Raw genomic sequence first — 17,123 nt, 5'->3', positions numbered from 1 at the left:
AGCTAGAAAATTCAATTAGCTTGGCTAAGCAAATTAGCTTTGCCAAGCTAATTTGCTTGAGAATTAAACTTTCCAAAATAAAATGTTCATTGCACCAATTAAGCTATTCCCATGTATTTTCTATCCAACACCTACTACTAAGCTAATAGCTAGCCATTGGAGCAAAATGTAGCTAAAATGATAATTAGCTTAAAAGCTTATGTGGCATGACAAGCTAATTTTCAAATTAGCTTGTCATTGGAGTTGCTCTAAAAGGTGAAAAATTAAAAAGGTTAGTCCCCAAATTTATACTTAACTCGAGATTATTTATGACAATAAGGATTAAGAATTGGGAAATTACCGTTGAAGAATGAAGATTGCTTAACATGGTTTGGAATAATGATGGAATAGTATAGAGATAAATAAAATGGAAATTAAAGTTAGAAACCCCAAGAAAGAGAGAGGAGGTTGATGGAGTTGTTGGTAAATAGTTGTAATAAATAAAAAATTCTGATAGAGCTGCATCCACATCATCATCATCATCATCCCTCCACAAAAATGAGTATAGTAGTGTTGAGTAATGGTGAGTAGAATTGTCATCAGAGATGTTGCTGAGAAAGATGTGGGAATCAATAGTGCCTGGTAATAGCAGCAGCAATCGAAATTCAGCAGCAAGAGTAACAACAGGCATAGGCAGCTTGGACGTTTTACCCGAAGATGTGCTCGGAATAATCCTGAGAAAATTAGGGCCGGAAGACGCCGGCAAGCTTTGTGTGGTTTGCAGAAGCTGGAGACGAATTGTGATTTCTGACAATCGTCTTTGGATAAATTTCTTCCAAACAAACCCTAATAATTTATGGGATTTGGACTCCATTTTCTTCTCTGAAACTCATTTGCCGCGCCAGTTGTCTGTCTCTGTTCCTGTCTCTCTGATGCATCTTTATGGGCAGCGGGCTAAAGTGCCCGGTGCTGTTATTGTTGACGGTATGGTTAACTATAGTCACCCTCTTCCTTTGAGTTCACAAAAATCAATTTATGATGAATCTTCGATTTCAGGTGGCTCTGGCTACTGCAAGTTCGGTTGGAGCAAGTATCCGCGTCCATCTGGGAGATCTGCCACCTTCTTGGTCATCATCCTTCCTCCCCCCTTCTCTCTCTTTTTTATTGTTCAACTAATTTCCATTTCTATGCAGGAATTTGGAAATATCGAAGCCCCAATGTACTCTCGACTTCGTCATTTTTATGCCACCATTTACAGCAGGTTCTTTTCTTCTTTCACCATCTGTTTTTGCATATATACTATCTCAGAATCTCACACTGCACAACTTCCCCTGTCTTTATTCTTTTATGCTTAAATGCTTACAATAGGATGGCTTTTTTTTCATGTTTTTTTTTTTTTGTTTGTTTCTTTGTTACATAACAGGATGCAAGTAAAATCTACTGCTCAACCCATTGTTGTTTCAATCCCTATCTGTCATTATGATGGTAATTCATTTCATTTCTTGTCTGCTAAGTTTCAGAATCTCCTTTAATCTGCTTGTAGTAGTACAAATAACAAACAATTTTAGACATTACATTGGTTCCTGTAAAGCTGTAATGATATTCTCCAGAGCTTTGAATGAGATAGCTTTTGTAGAATTACACGACTAAAATAATTAATTGGTACATAAAGGTAAAATGGTCTATACAAACAGTCTTTTTAGTCTATAAGAATAATGAAAAAAAATAACTAAATTCATTAATTCCAATTAACCTTTCTGACTATATTTTCCTGTCATATGCAGACACAGAATCTGCTAAAGCATCAAGAAGGCAACTTAAAGGAGCAATATATTCAGCACTTTTTGATATGAATGTGCCTTCTGTTTGTGCAATAAATCAGGTAAGCTCTTTTTTTTCTTTTTTTTTTTATTTTTATTTTTTTTAAAATTTCATTGTTCCTTATTGTTACTTTATAGGCAGAATTCTTATTAGATCATGCAAATATGTTTGTTGATGAATGGGATCACTAACACTAATACATTTGAGAGGAAATTTCCAAGTTTGCAAAGGACTTCATGGTAAATTGGTAATATGGTCTTATCCACATATAGCTTGTTTCCTTCGTACCAAATCACGGAACCAGCTTACAAGGATCTAATCTTTCTTAGATATAACATTATTCCTCTTGACAAGGGCGGAAGGAAAATTGAAATTGAAATATGAAGATTAAGAAATCAATGGGTTCCTTACACTAGGAATTATAATTCCTCTCATATGGCTTCTTCTTTGTGTACATGGATGTGTGCGCATGCAGGGTATTATGCATTAATGCATGCTGGGAGAGAGAGGGGGGGTGGGGGGGAGGAGGGGGTTATTATGCATTGTATTGACTGCTATATGTTTGTCTTCTTTTTATTCCTATACTGGTTTATATGTGGAATTATCTAGGCACTTGTCATTTTATCTTAGAAAGTACTCTTTTATTATGACTTATGAGTGTACAAAATGATTATATTTTCTTATTTATGCAGGCTACTCTAGCATTATATGCTGCAAGGAGAACTTCAGGAATTGTGGTTAACATTGGTTTCCATCAAACATCAGTTGTGCCAAGTATAATATGCTGTCTTCTAATGTTGCATCATGCCTGTGCTATTGCTCACTGTAATCTAGTTTATATGTGCTGTTTATACTGTACCTTTTTGTTTGAGTATTATGGGATTGAACTGGCTTTCAAGATTTAGTGTAACTCCCTAGCTATTCTCATTGGACATAGGCTATTACAGATGTATACCCTCCTTAGAACTCTTTGGATATTTTTATTCTTGAAGAATTAAGATATCTTAATACTGCTTTTATTATCGAGTTGTGCAGTCTTCTAGTGCATAGGTTTAAGAAAAGGAACACACAGTGATGTGCATCTTTTGAGCTCTTCTAACAAAGCACCAACCGTAACATGACCTGCGCTTAAGAACCTTAAACTCCTAAAGTCATGATTATGGTTTAACATCTGGCTGATTTGTATGTCCCCTTGGCTTGACCTTGAGCACCATGTGTCATGTGATCAGGTTGCTGTAAAAAAATTGACAATTGCGATCGCCCAGCCTACTCTCATTATTGTCTTGCACTGATGACCAGTGACATGCACCACAGGAATATAAAATCACAAGCATCCAAACTCTATACATATGACACAATCCTGGTGTTCTAAAATTTGAGTTCTTATGTCTTGGTAGTTGGTGGCCCAGATATCCGTAGGATACCTATACATGAGCTCTTAAAACTTTTTTTTCCCCTTTTCATTTTTTAAGCAAGTCCATGTAACTTAGTTTCTTTTTTTTTTTTTTTTTTTGACTCCCTAACTCGGTCTGCATGCATTATTCATCTCTATCCAATGAAGAAGAAGCAATTCACCGAGTGACAATTCATGTTCAATTCCAATTTGGAAAGACAATAGAGGATAGTAGTTCTACAACTGCCCTAGGTGAAATAGAGGAGCCCCTTTTATAGAGCTACCTTTTTTGCTCTCGAGGATATTTTGGGACTATTGAGGTTGCGAGACATAAATTTTGAAAATGTTGTTGCCTGGGATCTCATAATGGCCTATGGGACATAAGTGATATAAAGGCATTTCTATTAAATTATAGGGGTATGTTTGGTTGGAGGAGATTCGTGGGTTGCATGATTAATGGTGCTAGGTTTGGGCCATTTGGCTACTGTTCCAAAGGTGTTCAGATTTCGCGCAGGATAAGCAGTGAATGGTGAACAATTTTTAGGGGCAATGTGTTTGCGTCATGAGGAACTTAGAGTCAAGACATTATCTTTGTTTACCTTCTGTGTTCAGCCTTGGGAGCTTATCTTAGGTGTACTTTTGGCTACATGTATCTAAGGTTGGGATCCAATGAGAAGTTTCTTAAATGAAAAGGATGAGAAGCATTAATGTGCATATATTATTTTCTAAATGTGAATTTTGACCTGAAACGAAAATTTATGCACATTTTGTACAAAAAATATGCACATTCGTTAAGAAAATAGTTATGTGGGTTCTTGTTTTTACTCTTATATAATTATATAGATATTTAACATATAAAATATGTTTTGAGATGTCTAATTTCATCCTTATTGCAATATTACTAGAATGTGAAAGTATATTGCTACTGAATTTTGACATGTCAGCATTCAACATAATTTCTTATTGCTCGCCATCCAAATTTAGTTTTTCCTTTTATGTTGAATATGTAGTTTGTAATGGTGGTACAATAATGGACTCGGTCCTCCAAAGTGTCACTATAATGTCATGTAAACAATTCCATAATCCTGATTGAAATCTACCAGGGATCATATTATCTTTTTGCTACAAGATTTGTATGCTATATCCTGTCTTCCATTCAATTATTTCTCTCGTGGATCCAATCCTTGGTGATTTATTAATTTTTTTATTAAGCTACTCTGTAAAACTAGATTGCTTGACCAACTCTGCTAATGCAATGTTCCATGATCTTTTTCTTTTACAGTTCTTCATGGAAAAATAATGCGCAAAGTGGGAGTTGAAGTTGTTGGCATGGAGGCATTAAAGCTTACGGGATTTCTTAGAGAGCAGATGCAGCAGCAGAACATTTATTTCGAGTCTTTGCACACTGTTCGTGAACTTAAGGAGGTAATGTTTATAGTATTATACATCATAATTTGTTCTTCCCATCCCACTTATTTCTAGAAAGTGCAAGTCTCTTTAGGAGCAAAAAAAAATCTCTCCATAGAGCCATGACAACATGGGAATTAATTCAATTAAAGGTCTAAATGATGAATTCTGTTGTAGTAAAGAAAAAAAAAAAAGAAAAAAGTTGAATTCTGTCTAAATGCTTCACTGAAGGATAAAAGTAATCTCACAAAAATCCAGGAATCTTTTTAATTAGTTGTGTGTTCACGCTGAATAGTGATAGTAGAAAAATGGTCTATCATAGTGTTTTATGGAGCTCCACTGATAAAAATCTGTAGCTCTATTTGCTCTGGATTTTTTTATGTTTGTCTCTATTGTAGCATGTTGATTAGTTAATAGTTTGCTCTCCAAAAATTTTTTTTTTTTGGGGGGGGGGGGGGAATTGAAGAGACTCTTTAGGCAAACTTTTCCATGGATCTTATGCTCCTCCATGTATGTGTCACATAATATATGAATGTCTGTTTCTTATCCTGGAATATGATTTTGTTTTCCCCTCATTGGTTACTGTCTTACTGAAGCATTATTATTCTTGTAGAGTTGTCTATATTGCAAGAGATCTTTGGTGATCTCATGATAGTTGTCTCTTACAGAATCTTTGTTATGTGGCTCTTGATTATGAAGCGGAACTTTCTAAAGATACACTACGGTCTTATAAAGTACCTAGAGAGGGTGTTTTTGCACTGTCTAAAGAGCGTTTTCAAACAGGAGAGATCTTATTCCAACCACGTCTTGCTGGAGTGTAAGTGTTTCTTCACCATCATTGCTTCAAAAAGTGAGAGTGTAATATTAATTGCAGATGGATGTGGGAGCTATCCTTTTTTAATTGATTTATCAACAAATTAAAGGGTTGCAAGACATTGCACATTTGTAGTCTTGCTCTATTGTTTGTTATAGGATAAGCATACATGAAGTACGTCCCAATATAGCATTTGAAGCATGATGTGTAGGCGGATTGACTCACCAAGTTCTTGTTAGAATAGTATCCACACAAGGGCAGCACTTTGCCATCATCAAAGCAAATCAATTTACATGGCCCTTTGCAGCTGCAGATATGCATCTAGTCCAGTACATTATCACTTCGATAAATTATTGACCAAACTCATTGTAAATCAGGCACTTATTATGAGATATATGCACACTACATAATTGCAAGGTTTTTTTTTTTTTTTTTTCTTTTTTTTTTTGTGAACTCCAAAATTAAGATGTCACCAACCTACAACTCTCATTTACCTAATTCATACTCATGTTTCAATAATTCGAAACATAAATTCATTTACACATAAAAATTGACCTTTATATGTGGATATTCCTATGAGGCAACACAATCTTGAGAAATGTACTGTGCCTGGCTGTTAGGATTCTCAATCACATAGAAAATCCAAGGTTCCCATGAGTGCCTCACCTTGAGAAGTGGATCATCCAAGGCACAATATCATGCCGTACTCCCATTATCCCATTCAACCAAGGTTTGAAACCATGGGATAAACTAAAATACAATTAAACCTTCTATCTATGTAGAAATGTGCTTTAAATATGCTTTGATGGTAGTTTGACACTAGGCAAGTTGAACCAATCATGGGGTTTAACTATCGGAGTATCGGCTTAAGTTTTTAGTTGATTTGCTCCTCTAACATGGCATCAAGAGATAGCGTGACAAAAAGGTCACAGGTTCAAATCTTATCCACCCTTTTTCTAGTGAAACATATAACGCCGGTATGGTGAGACCCATGCTAAATTCACACTTCTAGCCCAATGGGCTGTCATTTCTAGAGTATATAAATCAAGCATAGGCTTTAATTATCAGCTTAAACTTATATACGGAGTATACAATATACTCTATTGATTATATATGTTCATTGTGTATTTTTACTTGCGCTTCCTGTTCAAGATGGTCCTAAATTTCATTTTATTTGTTTGTCCTTCTCATCTGCCAATTTTTTTTTTTTTCCTGTTTTATAATACTGCTTTGAGCTATGTCGCAGACGTGCAATGGGACTGCACCAGGCAGTTGCACTCTGTATGGAACATTGCCATGCTGCAGAACTGATGGGTGATGACAATTGGTTCAAGACAGTGGTGTTATGTGGTGGAACTGCTTGCTTACCTGGATTAGCTGGTTTGAGTTTTCTTGACTGTGAATTGTGCATTTGTGCGTCTCTGTAAATGCTTATATACACCTGGGTTTTTCTAACTATAACTTGTTTATTTCAGAAAGGCTAGAGAAAGAATTGCACGAGCTTCTTCCTCTGTACTTAACAAATGGAATTAATGTAATTCCTCCTCCTCATGGCGTTGATTCTGCCTGGCATGGTGCCAGGCTGATAAGCAATGTAAGTTACCATTGTATTTTGACACATTCTAGAATTTTATTCTTTTTGAATGTTTTTTTTTTTTTTTTTTTTTTTTTTTTCCTTTTTCCTTCTCTTGTTAAGACTGTAGACCTGTAGTGCTAGTATTAAAATTAAACCTGAGCTCTCCAGATCTCATAGATTCTTATAACAGATGGACCCCCCCTTTTTTTTGGTAGTTGAGCACCTTCCCAGGAGCATGGTGCATGACCAAAAAGCAATTGAAGCATAAGTATCGAAGGAACCTTTTAGGTTCATGATGATGGCATGATAAATTGTTGGGAAGTTACAATGCCTTATATTTTCTCGAGTATGACAGTCTGTAATCATTCACAGCAACCAGGCTGAACATACGGAAAGTTGCAGGGTTCATTGATCTCAACTTAAGTGGTCTGAATTCGAAATAAAGTACTTGCTCCATACTAGTGTGTATAACAGTATAAGTGTATATAATATACGAAGTAAATGGTTGTACTATGTAAGAAGATTGGCTTTTGTATGCTTATCTGGATGAATTGGAAATGTATAGCAAGAGTAAGATAAAGAAATTTATATAACATAAATGAACCAGTGGGTTACATGCGTACATGATTACAGACAACTGCAAATAGCCAAAGATGTGCATGTTTTTCAATAACTCAACACAAAAGTAAAGTCGAGAAATTTGAAGCAGAAGTTGAAAGAATCAAGAAATGAATAAGCGGTACAAAAATAAAAGAGAGAGAACATAGATCCAGTGGTGAAAAATGGTTGGGATAGCGGCAGCAGAGGGAGCGGGAGCATCATGATGAGGGGAGGACTGAGATGGAGTGCACTCGAGACCTCGCTTGCTATCACGGCACTCATTGGCAAAAAGGCCAGGAGGATAGTGGCCGTAGAGGTTGATGTAGCTGAACAAGGTGGTGGCGCAGTTATTGGTTTGGTCGTTGAGTTGATCAGTGTAAGGGCATGCGAAATCCTTGAAAGCTTCACAGCAGATGTTGGGTGGGTATTTGGGGCCTTTACATCTGCTGGTTATGATTGTGTAGTTCAAGTTCTCAAAATTGATTGGGCAACCTGCATCCAAGGGTTTTCGTACTCCATTATCGATACAAGTATATGATATATTTAGATTATCATTCTAATAATTTACCAATATACCTTGCTGAGCTTGAAGAAGAGTGCGAGCTATAGAAAGGCGAGGGTGGAGTTGATCTGAAAGGGTTTCTGTAAAATCAACAAGTAATTATTTAGGAATAATTACACTAAGAATAATTAAGAATAGGGAAAAGGGTAGAGTGGTAGACCTGTAGCAGAGGCAGAAGCAAGCAGCAAGAGCAACAAAATGATGGGTGGAAAGAGATGGGAACTATGGACGTCAACTTCTCTCACCATTTTTCAGCACTTGGTGTTTTTTCTCTCTCTTCAGCGTGCTAGAAAATACTGGAAACATATAAAGGGTGAGAAAGAATACTTAATAGTCAATACTAATACTCCAACTCCAACTGCTGGATTCCTTTTCAGTTCTGTATCTTGCTTCACAGCTTGGTGAACGCGTCGTCGCCTCTTTTTTAAGGAGAGTTATGCCACCTTACCCATATTTCTCCACTAATCATGTATTAGTCTCGAATTGCTTGAATAGGTAATTCAGTTAGTGTTGTTAATCCTAATTGCTTTGTTTTCCTTCCCCATTTACTTGGTGTTATATTGTTAAAGGTACCTAGTGTCCTTTTTAACTCATTAATAGGTTTGCCAGAATTTATTTGTTTGTCATCCTCCTATTCATTCTCCAGGTTCAAAAGAAAGTAGAATACATAAATAGAATGGTGTATTCCTCGTCGCATGCTCGCAAGCAAATGACAACTATTCAAACCAGCTAGATCAAATATGGAAGTACCTATAGAAAATTTTGATAGGAACTACTCCAAAGATGTAGTTTTTTGAATAATTATCCGTTGTTTTTTTAAATTTGTGAACAACTACCCCTAAGATGTCTTAAGTTTATATAGCACTACTTATTAACGGATTTCATTCAATTGAGCCGTTTGTAGGGCCCATACCTACATTTTGTCACCCAATTAATTCCCTTTGTAATTACCTCTGTCCTCTCTCAATAACTTATCCTCCATTTGTTCTTCTCTTTTATCTTTCACCATTTTTATTTAATCTAAATGAATCTTAGATAAGGAAATTTTTTCCCTCTTTTCAACAAAAACCCTTTTCTTTCCTCTAATGTGTTGTCTTTCTCTTCCTATTTATAAATTAAAACTGAATTCAAACCCTAAATCACCCCCAAAAAAAACAGCAATTTTTTAAATTCCCTAAACCGTAATTATGCGCAATTTTTTAATTTTTAAAATTCCTAATTCAATTCAAACCCTTAACCCTAGACATTTAAATTCCCAAACTGAATTGAATCTATAAATCCTAAATTAAATCCCTAATTATATTATTGAAGTTAATTAAAACCCCTGAACAATTAAATAGGCCACGATTACAACAATAGCTTAAAACATTACCTGATTTGGTGAATAATTGCTCAACTTTTGAATGTTAGATGAGTTTGGGGGGGAGAAAAATAATAAGACTTTAAATAAGTGGGAAAAGAGTTAATTGGGTGGTAAACCGTAAGTGTGGGCCCTACAAACGGCTCGATTGAACGGAATCCATTAATGAGTAGTGTTAGACAAACTTTAAGCATATTAGGGGTAGTTGTTCACAATTAAAAAAAAAACGGATAATTGTTTACAAAATTGCCTATCTTTGAGGTTATTCCTCACAAATTTTCCTATAATATTGTCTCGTTATAATAGAGGAGCTAGTAAGGCTCATACTTTGTAATACATACTTTTATATTATTTAAACCGTTGTAAGAAAAAAATGGTCAAAAAATTTTGGCCAAAAAGTAAAAATGGATGTCAATTAACAAATTAGCGGTACTTTAAGGTTATAAATTACCATTTTTATCTTATAATAAAGATTGTAATGGGCAAAATGAATACTATAAATGACTACTTTTGGCAATTTTCATTTTAATAAATCAAACATTACCTTTTTTTTTAAAAAAAAAAAAAATTAATTATTGATTTCCTTCTAATAATCAATTTAATATGAATGCATTGAGCAAATGAGATTTCTCTTTAGTAATAGAGGAAGTGCGTATAACTAATCAAGTCGGGCCAACTTCTCCAAAAAGTATTCATTTTATCGTGTTATGCTTATCGTGCTAAAATTTCTTATAGAACACAGTTTGTCCAACATGTGGATTAGTCGCAACACAATTGATATTATTGTTCACCATATATGGTAACTATTGTAAGTTGTTTGGAGCCATAACCTCCTAGTAGGTTAATAAAGTCTTGAGAATGGGTTTGGTTTAATTATGTGTCTATTTCAAAATCCTATTCAAGAAATAAGGGTTGCAAGTGATGGTTTTGTTAGGTTGCAAGTGTGACTTGTTATCCCACATCTATAACTAATATTAAAGTAGCAACCGGTTATATCATTCTTTCCTAAAACTAGACACATGTCAGATCGTCATTAAAAATTTTCCCTCCAAAAGTATAAATGATGTCATCATGATTTTTTATTTGATTTAATTAAAATTCTGATGAGCTATTTTATTATTAGTTTCAATTTTCGAAAATAGTTTATCCATCTAATAATAATAATTTAATTTTCTTCCTCGCATAGCCCTTTTATTATTCAATTTTTATATGAACTCTAAATTTTATTTTTAATATTTGATGCATTATTTATTTCGGGAATTTTTTTTTTGTTTTTAATTTTGGTATGAAAAAATTAACAAATTTTTTAAAAATTTATTTGTTCCAATCATGCATCGCACGAGACTAATCTAGTGGAAAAATTAAACAAAGAACCACTAGTTTATAACCTAAGTGAACTACCCTTTCTATTGTCATATGGTTTTGGAATAGAATCTCACTTGGACCTGGGTGTGGGTTTTTCTCTCCTCCTTATCTTCCCCCCATTCCTAACAAGTGTAACATAGACAAAGGTTGACCATCATACATCATTCAACCTCGATTTAGCCGTTGCATTTGTGGGTTATTTTTTTTAATAATTTTTCCCACGTTAAAAATTGTGAATCCATCTTTTTATTACTTAGTATCTTGCCTTTATTTATCTCATAACTATTTTATCAAACTCTACATCTTAAATTTGCTTTCTCTATGCACTCACCAACCATAACAAGTTTCAATTATCAACTTGGTTTCTCAATGTTTGATTAAGGTGTTGAGAATCATTCATTAGGTTACCAAACTCAAACCCACTCTTACCATTGTTAGGGCTCTTCAATAGTACGTGTGCAAGGACGGAGGGGGAGGGGACCTGGTAAGGCATGTGCTCCACCAGTGTTTTTTTTTTTTAAAAAAAAATATTTATTTTAAAGTTTGATATGTTTTTATAAAAAAAATTAAAAAAAAAAAAAAAAAACCTAACAAGATCTACGCAATTAGCTATGGATGCATATTGTGATAATTCCTATGCATTTTGTTTTACATTATATTGACCGTTTTGCCCCTAATCAATTGCAAATCCCATGTAATCTATAATCATGCTATTCCCTCTGTATTTAAATTAGTAAAATGTTTTTCTTGTACACATATGTCAAAGCAAAACTTTAACTGATAACGGTTAATTTTTGAAAATTTTATGGCAGAGGCATACATCTAGACTTTTAATTTATTTTTTATTTTTATAAAAAAGAAAGAACAAATAGATATTTTGTAAAAAACATATACTCCCTCCGTTTTTAAATACTTGCTTCATTTCTCCATGCGCGGAGTTTTAGGAGAAATTGAAAAAAGTAATAAAATATGGAGGTAGTGGGGTAGGTTGAAGAATAAAAAATTGTAAAAAGTAAGAGTAGTTGAGAGAATTGGAGAAGAGTGAATATGAAATTAATAAAATACACCCTCCGTCCCTTATGGCCAATTTTAAGTTCCAAAATAATAGTTCCATTTGCTTTTTTCAAGTACCATTAATATTAATTTTTTACCAAAATTTCCTCTAATTTGCAATAATATTTGCGCAAATTTAATTTTCCCATGTAAATTTTGTTTTTCCATATATTTTTATGGATAATGATATATGTAGCCCTTATGGCTATGTATAAGCATTAAATATACTTTCCAAAATGGAGTTAAGTTGGGAATTCATAACAAAATCATGCGTAGATCGGTGTAATTAATGTTAATCTTTCCTCAATCTTTCTTTTTTGAGTTTCTTATACATAACCCTAAGGGCTATGTTTATCATTTTCTACTTTTATTACTTTCCCTCTTTACTGTTTTGCATACCTAATGTAAATTTACCATTCCAATGTACTTTTACTACTTATTTATCTGTTATTAATTCTCGTGAAAATTGCCCATAAGGGACTTTCATTAAGGGACGGAGGAAGTATAATTTATATTAGGTCCACTAGTTTAGAGAAATGAATTAAATATTGTAAAAACTTTCTAAATAAAGAAATGGAGCAAGTATTTAATTAAAAACGGCCGGAAGTGAAAAGTGGAGCAAGTATTTAAAAATGGAGGGAGTAGCTGTATTGTAAAGAACAACCAGCTTTGTAAAATTGATAAGAAAATGATAATATTATTTAATGAACATTATTTATATATACTAAACTCTAAAGACAAAAATAAAAGAACATCCCACAATAAGCAATGAATATTATGTCACAAATAAAAGTATATCATACTGACAATCAAAAAAATGGACATTTAAGCAGTTTATCAATATATTTAATAAAGATCATTATCCAGTAATAATGAACGTATGAAAAGAACATAGTATTAATGGTTAAATGTAAATTATAAACAAATGAAAGTACATCATGTTTTCTGATAAAAAAAACACTAGTTAACAGTATGTTTAGGGATGTCAATGGGGCGGGGCGGGGCAGATGTTGGTCTTCCCATCCCCATCCCCACTCTCGCCTAAAATTTTCATCTCCATCCTCATCCCCGCGGTGGGTCCGAAATTCATCCCCATCCCCGCCCCAACGGATACAACTTCAAAATCATCCCCGCCCCACCCCCCACTTAGATATCCATCCCCACCTAAGACCCGCCCAATCCCCACCTCCCAATACACAACCCAACATAATTAATATAGGTTACAAAAAACAAAAAACAAAAAAAAAAATTGTTAATATTACCCACTTTTTAGTTATAATATTAGTGTATACAAATTATTATATCTACTACTTTATTTTACATAATTTTATTTTTAAAAAATAGTACATAATTTTGTTTTTAAAAATATATAGATGTGAGTGTGAGGTGGGTACAAAGTGGGGCGGGTGGAGCGGGGCAGATACAACGTAAATTCCACCCCCGCTATAATACCCGAATATTTTATGATTTTATATAATACATTTTATAAAAATAATAGTTTATTTTTATTTATTAAAAAAACTTTCTTAATCTCATTTTTTTTATTTTTGTGTTCGGAAAGGTTTAAAACCCTATTTTAATTTAAATATAACTCTTTATTTTTAAGCGTATATAAACTATTTTAACCTTAATAAGTTTTTGATGTATAATATTATGCAGCCGTTTTGATACAAAATTCCTAGCTTTCTCTTCTTCCTCTTTATTTCATTCTGTATGTTCGTGGGTTTATACCAACAACCTGTTATTAATCTTTAGAATATTTATCTCCCTGATCATCATGTGGTCAAACCAATTGCTTTTATTCCAAAGGTAATCATACGCATCTTTTGGTTGTTGTGTCATCATACCACGATTATGTTTGTAAATTTGTAATCTAATAGTTTGAAATAAATAAGTTAATCATATTTTATTTTTTTTTTTATTTTTATTTATTTTTTTTTTTTTATGCAAGTGTATTTGATGATCTGTGAATTCGTGGAATTGGAGTTATATTGATAGATATGTGATTCTCACGGCAATTTAGTTTATATGGCTTTATTTGATGTGAACTTTTGGATTATCATAATTGTGTCGAGACATTGTATTCGAATATACAGTATCATTTTGAGGTTATAGGGTAACTTGTATTATTTTTGGGTTGTGAGTTGATTATATTTGGGTATTTAGTATTATTGTCCTGTAAGATTTGAGATATACTATGATTGAATCGAGTTTGAATTGTTATATTATTTGAGAACCCGTGCCATTATTGAGATACTATTTATTAGTTTGTGAATGATTATTTGATCTATGAGATCAAAAGAGTGAACATTATTATTTTGTTCTTGATTTGAGGCTCGGCGTTTTATACCTTACTTCTTGGCATGTTGTTAAAGAGATAATGATCATGAGTTAAAAATGAGGTACAATCTTTATTATTATTTTTCTATGGTCCCCTACAGTGGGATTTGGCCCGTATATGGTCGGCCTGTATATGGTCTGGTTCAAGGTGTTTTCTGGTTATTGAAAGTATTCAAGTTTTTATACTTGTTGGTTTGTTATTCGAATTACCTCATGTCCAAGGCTAGGTATAGAACAAAGAGTATGGCACACTTATGGGTTATATGAGCTAATTGAGTAGAGATTCGTTTTATTATTCGAGGTTGAGTTTATAAAGGTTATTTTCAAAGTACAATATGTAATGTAGTTTTGAAATACATTGTTTAATTGATCTAGTAATGTTAATTATTATATTATTCTTTGTATTCAGATATGTGGTGATTACTCAGCTTTTGCTGACGTGTTACTTTGTTGTGCTATTTGTATTTGCGGCCATGTCTTTTTCTTATGGTGGCCCTAAGACGATCTATTTTGGAATTTGTCCTTAATGGTGAGCAGTCAAGTTTGTCTAAACAGGTTGATCAAGTGGTCGTAGCTAAAGAAGCTCAAGTGTTTCGATTAGTTTGTTATAACAAGTTTGTAAAGTTGTATAAATAGCTCACCTAGATTTATTGAGTTGTACAGTTGAGATTTTGTAAGCCTTAACACTTGATAGGTTGTTGAGTGTGGCGGTGATACCTCCATTTAGGTGTATGCTTCCGCAATTTTATTCAAAGGTTGTTTATTTTAGCTTTAATTCTTGTTTATTATTTGTTAGTAAATTGGGGGTGTTACACCCGCCCCATCACCCATGGCGGGTATGAATTTTATCCCCATCCTCGCCCTACCACCCATCAAACCAAGACCCATCCTCGTCCCACTAGGGCGGGGTCTCCTACTTGACCTGCCCCACTGACATCCCTAAGTATGTTCTTTTCACTCTAGAAATATATGTTTATTACATTATAATAGTATGTCCTTTTCACTGTAACTATATGTTCATTACATTTCTATAATATGTTCTTTCCGCTTTTTTTTTCATAAAACGTATGTATTATGCGTATGGTACATACCCCTTTACAAACCATGAATTATTTAATTATTGATAACTTGTGATTCAATATGATTTTAGGGTGATTTTGAACCTTGTTTACTTGATAAATTGGTATTTTAGTTCGCTTTTACACTATTATTATGCAATTTTTGTGTATCCTATGCTTCACGGGTTGTTAGTGTTTTTGTTGAGATTTTTGGTCCAAAGACCACCAATTGAAGCCTATGGATGATAAACCAAGTTTAGAAGCAAGAAAATGATGGAAAGAAGCCAAGACAAATGAGCAAAACCGAAGAAAAGGTGAAAACAAGGGCTTAAGAGACCCTGCACGGTCGTGCCAAACCTTGCACGTTTGAGCAGAGTTAAGCACGTCCGTACAGCAATCTGCACGTCCAAGCCCAAATTAGCAGCAAACTGATTCTGCAATGCAAGGCCTGCATGGCCGTGCTTAAGTTGGCACGTCCGTGCAGGATTTCCATCCCAAATAAGTAGCAAACTGATTCCAGCTCTCGGGCTCTGCACGACCGTGCATAAGGTGGCACGTCCATGCAGACGAGCCCGACTCTTGTTTTCTCCGTCCTTTTCATTTGGGGGTCTTATAAATACCCCCTTGAGCTCATTTGTACGACATCCAAGTTTTTAGAGCTTTTCTCTTAGTTTGTAATCTTAAAACATCAAAACTCTCAAATCATTAGTTAAATTTCAAGTATTAGCTTGGAAAATTCAATCATTTATTGTAGGAGACAAGTTCCACCATTGTTGTTCAAAGTTTGAAGCTTTTAGTAACTATTTCTTACTCTTCTCTTCTATTTCTCCTTACTTTGTTGTTAATTACTTGCTTAATTCTTATATGCTTAGATTGTTAATTAGCTTAATCCTTAGTTTGAATCTATTCATGAATTGCTTGAATCTTTAATTGCTTTAACTTCCATGGATTGTGAGTAGTCTAATTTTCTAGGGTTGGGTAAAACCCTCAATGTAGTCACTAATTACTTGTTGTATGTGCTGATTTGGTAATTGTTGGGTGTTAATTAGTTGAGCTTAAGTGGCTTCATTGCTTAGTTCTTGTATATGGCCATTGCTAGAACTATTTATCCAAGCTTTCTCAATGAAGGATCGAGAGATGAACTTGAGTTAACTACCTTATGCTTAATTGACTTAAAATGTCATGAGAATAGGAATTTCCAGCCAAGGGAATGCTTATGTCATCGTGATTATGCTTTAACACTTGCTTTATGCTTTGTAACCACAAGAGTAGGTTGTATTCATGATTCAAGTAATCCCTCTAGCTTGAGAAAGTAGTTGGGTGTCTTATATGACTTCCCCTATATCATCCCCTTACTTTACCTTGATTATTGCATGCTAATTGTAATTTGTGATGAAGTTGAGTGGTATAACCCAAGCCCTAGAATCCTCTAAATATTGTTAATCTCTTCTTAGCTTTAGTTGAATTAAACTAGTAGAAGTTACTTAAAACCAAACCAATTTCGACTTCATTTAGCTTATTTAAACGGTAGTATCTCGATAGTTGATTCAACACCTCTCTTGAGTTCGACCCTTTCTTACCCTTGCTATTAGTTAGTGAAACCAAGATAGGATTTATCTTTGGTAGGCTCGACGACGGCCTATCAATTATCAATAAGTAAAAATTATTACATTAATACATTATTCATTAAGAAGATTCCAACAAATACCCACAAAATTATTTATTTTTATGTATAGATCACAAACATTAATAAAAGTGGATTAGATAAATAGTGCAAAAATTCAATATATTTCAC

The 17,123-nt window shown here is 33.9% G+C and overlaps 2 protein-coding genes across 5 annotated transcripts; one reads left to right on the top strand and one right to left on the bottom strand.

Moving 5' to 3' along the window:
* The first annotated feature begins 361 nt into the window (after window positions 1–361).
* Window positions 362–7,531, top strand: LOC145575050 (actin-related protein 8-like). Of its 4 annotated transcripts, XM_081632982.1 has the most exons (11): window positions 363–963; window positions 1,036–1,106; window positions 1,173–1,240; window positions 1,403–1,464; window positions 1,764–1,861; window positions 2,493–2,574; window positions 4,476–4,618; window positions 5,269–5,417; window positions 6,661–6,794; window positions 6,890–7,008; window positions 7,206–7,531. In XM_081632982.1, the coding sequence occupies exons 1-11, from the start codon at window positions 585–587 to the stop codon at window positions 7,284–7,286; spliced, it is 1,386 nt and encodes a 461-aa protein (XP_081489108.1). In that variant the 5' UTR covers window positions 363–584; the 3' UTR covers window positions 7,287–7,531. The 4 variants fall into 4 exon arrangements, 3 of the variants coding, with proteins under 3 accessions (XP_081489107.1, XP_081489108.1, XP_081489106.1); XR_014098250.1 differs by having other exon boundaries at window positions 362–963; window positions 1,036–1,240; window positions 6,894–7,008; window positions 7,206–7,224; XM_081632981.1 differs by having other exon boundaries at window positions 362–963; window positions 1,036–1,240; window positions 7,181–7,531.
* Window positions 7,532–7,556: 25 nt separating this feature from the next.
* On the bottom strand, window positions 7,557–8,447 carry LOC145575051 (GPI-anchored protein LLG1-like). Its single transcript, XM_081632983.1, has 3 exons — window positions 8,313–8,447; window positions 8,167–8,232; window positions 7,557–8,082 (listed from the first exon to the last, which is right to left on the bottom strand). The coding sequence occupies exons 1-3, from the start codon at window positions 8,398–8,400 to the stop codon at window positions 7,712–7,714; spliced, it is 525 nt and encodes a 174-aa protein (XP_081489109.1). The 5' UTR covers window positions 8,401–8,447; the 3' UTR covers window positions 7,557–7,711.
* Window positions 8,448–17,123: the final 8,676 nt, after the last annotated feature.

This window comes from Chenopodium album, chromosome 13 (genome assembly GCF_948465745.1).
Source record: "Chenopodium album chromosome 13, dcCheAlbu1.1, whole genome shotgun sequence".
Classification (NCBI taxonomy): domain Eukaryota; kingdom Viridiplantae; phylum Streptophyta; class Magnoliopsida; order Caryophyllales; family Amaranthaceae; genus Chenopodium; species Chenopodium album.
Note: the sequence above shows the minus strand (reverse complement) of the source record. Positions and strands in the feature narration are given on the sequence as shown.

What these genes read in the sequence shown, in the direction of transcription:
- LOC145575051 (XM_081632983.1), bottom strand. Translation starts at nt 8,400, where the DNA reads ATGGTGAGAGAAGTTGACGTCCATAGTTCCCATCTCTTTCCACCCATC. An exon ending in TGCTTCTGCCTCTGCTACAG is followed by an intron (nt 8,233 to 8,312) that starts GTCTACCACTCT and finishes TTGATTTTACAG; the next exon opens with AAACCCTTTCAGATCAACTC. An exon ending in TCTTCTTCAAGCTCAGCAAG is followed by an intron (nt 8,083 to 8,166) that starts GTATATTGGTAA and finishes CCTTGGATGCAG; the next exon opens with GTTGCCCAATCAATTTTGAG.
- LOC145575050 (XM_081632980.1), top strand. Translation starts at nt 585, where the DNA reads ATGTTGCTGAGAAAGATGTGGGAATCAATAGTGCCTGGTAATAGCAGC. An exon ending in CCCTATCTGTCATTATGATG is followed by an intron (nt 1,465 to 1,763) that starts GTAATTCATTTC and finishes TGTCATATGCAG; the next exon opens with ACACAGAATCTGCTAAAGCA. An exon ending in GTGCCAGGCTGATAAGCAAT is followed by an intron (nt 7,009 to 7,205) that starts GTAAGTTACCAT and finishes TTTTTTTGGTAG; the next exon opens with TTGAGCACCTTCCCAGGAGC.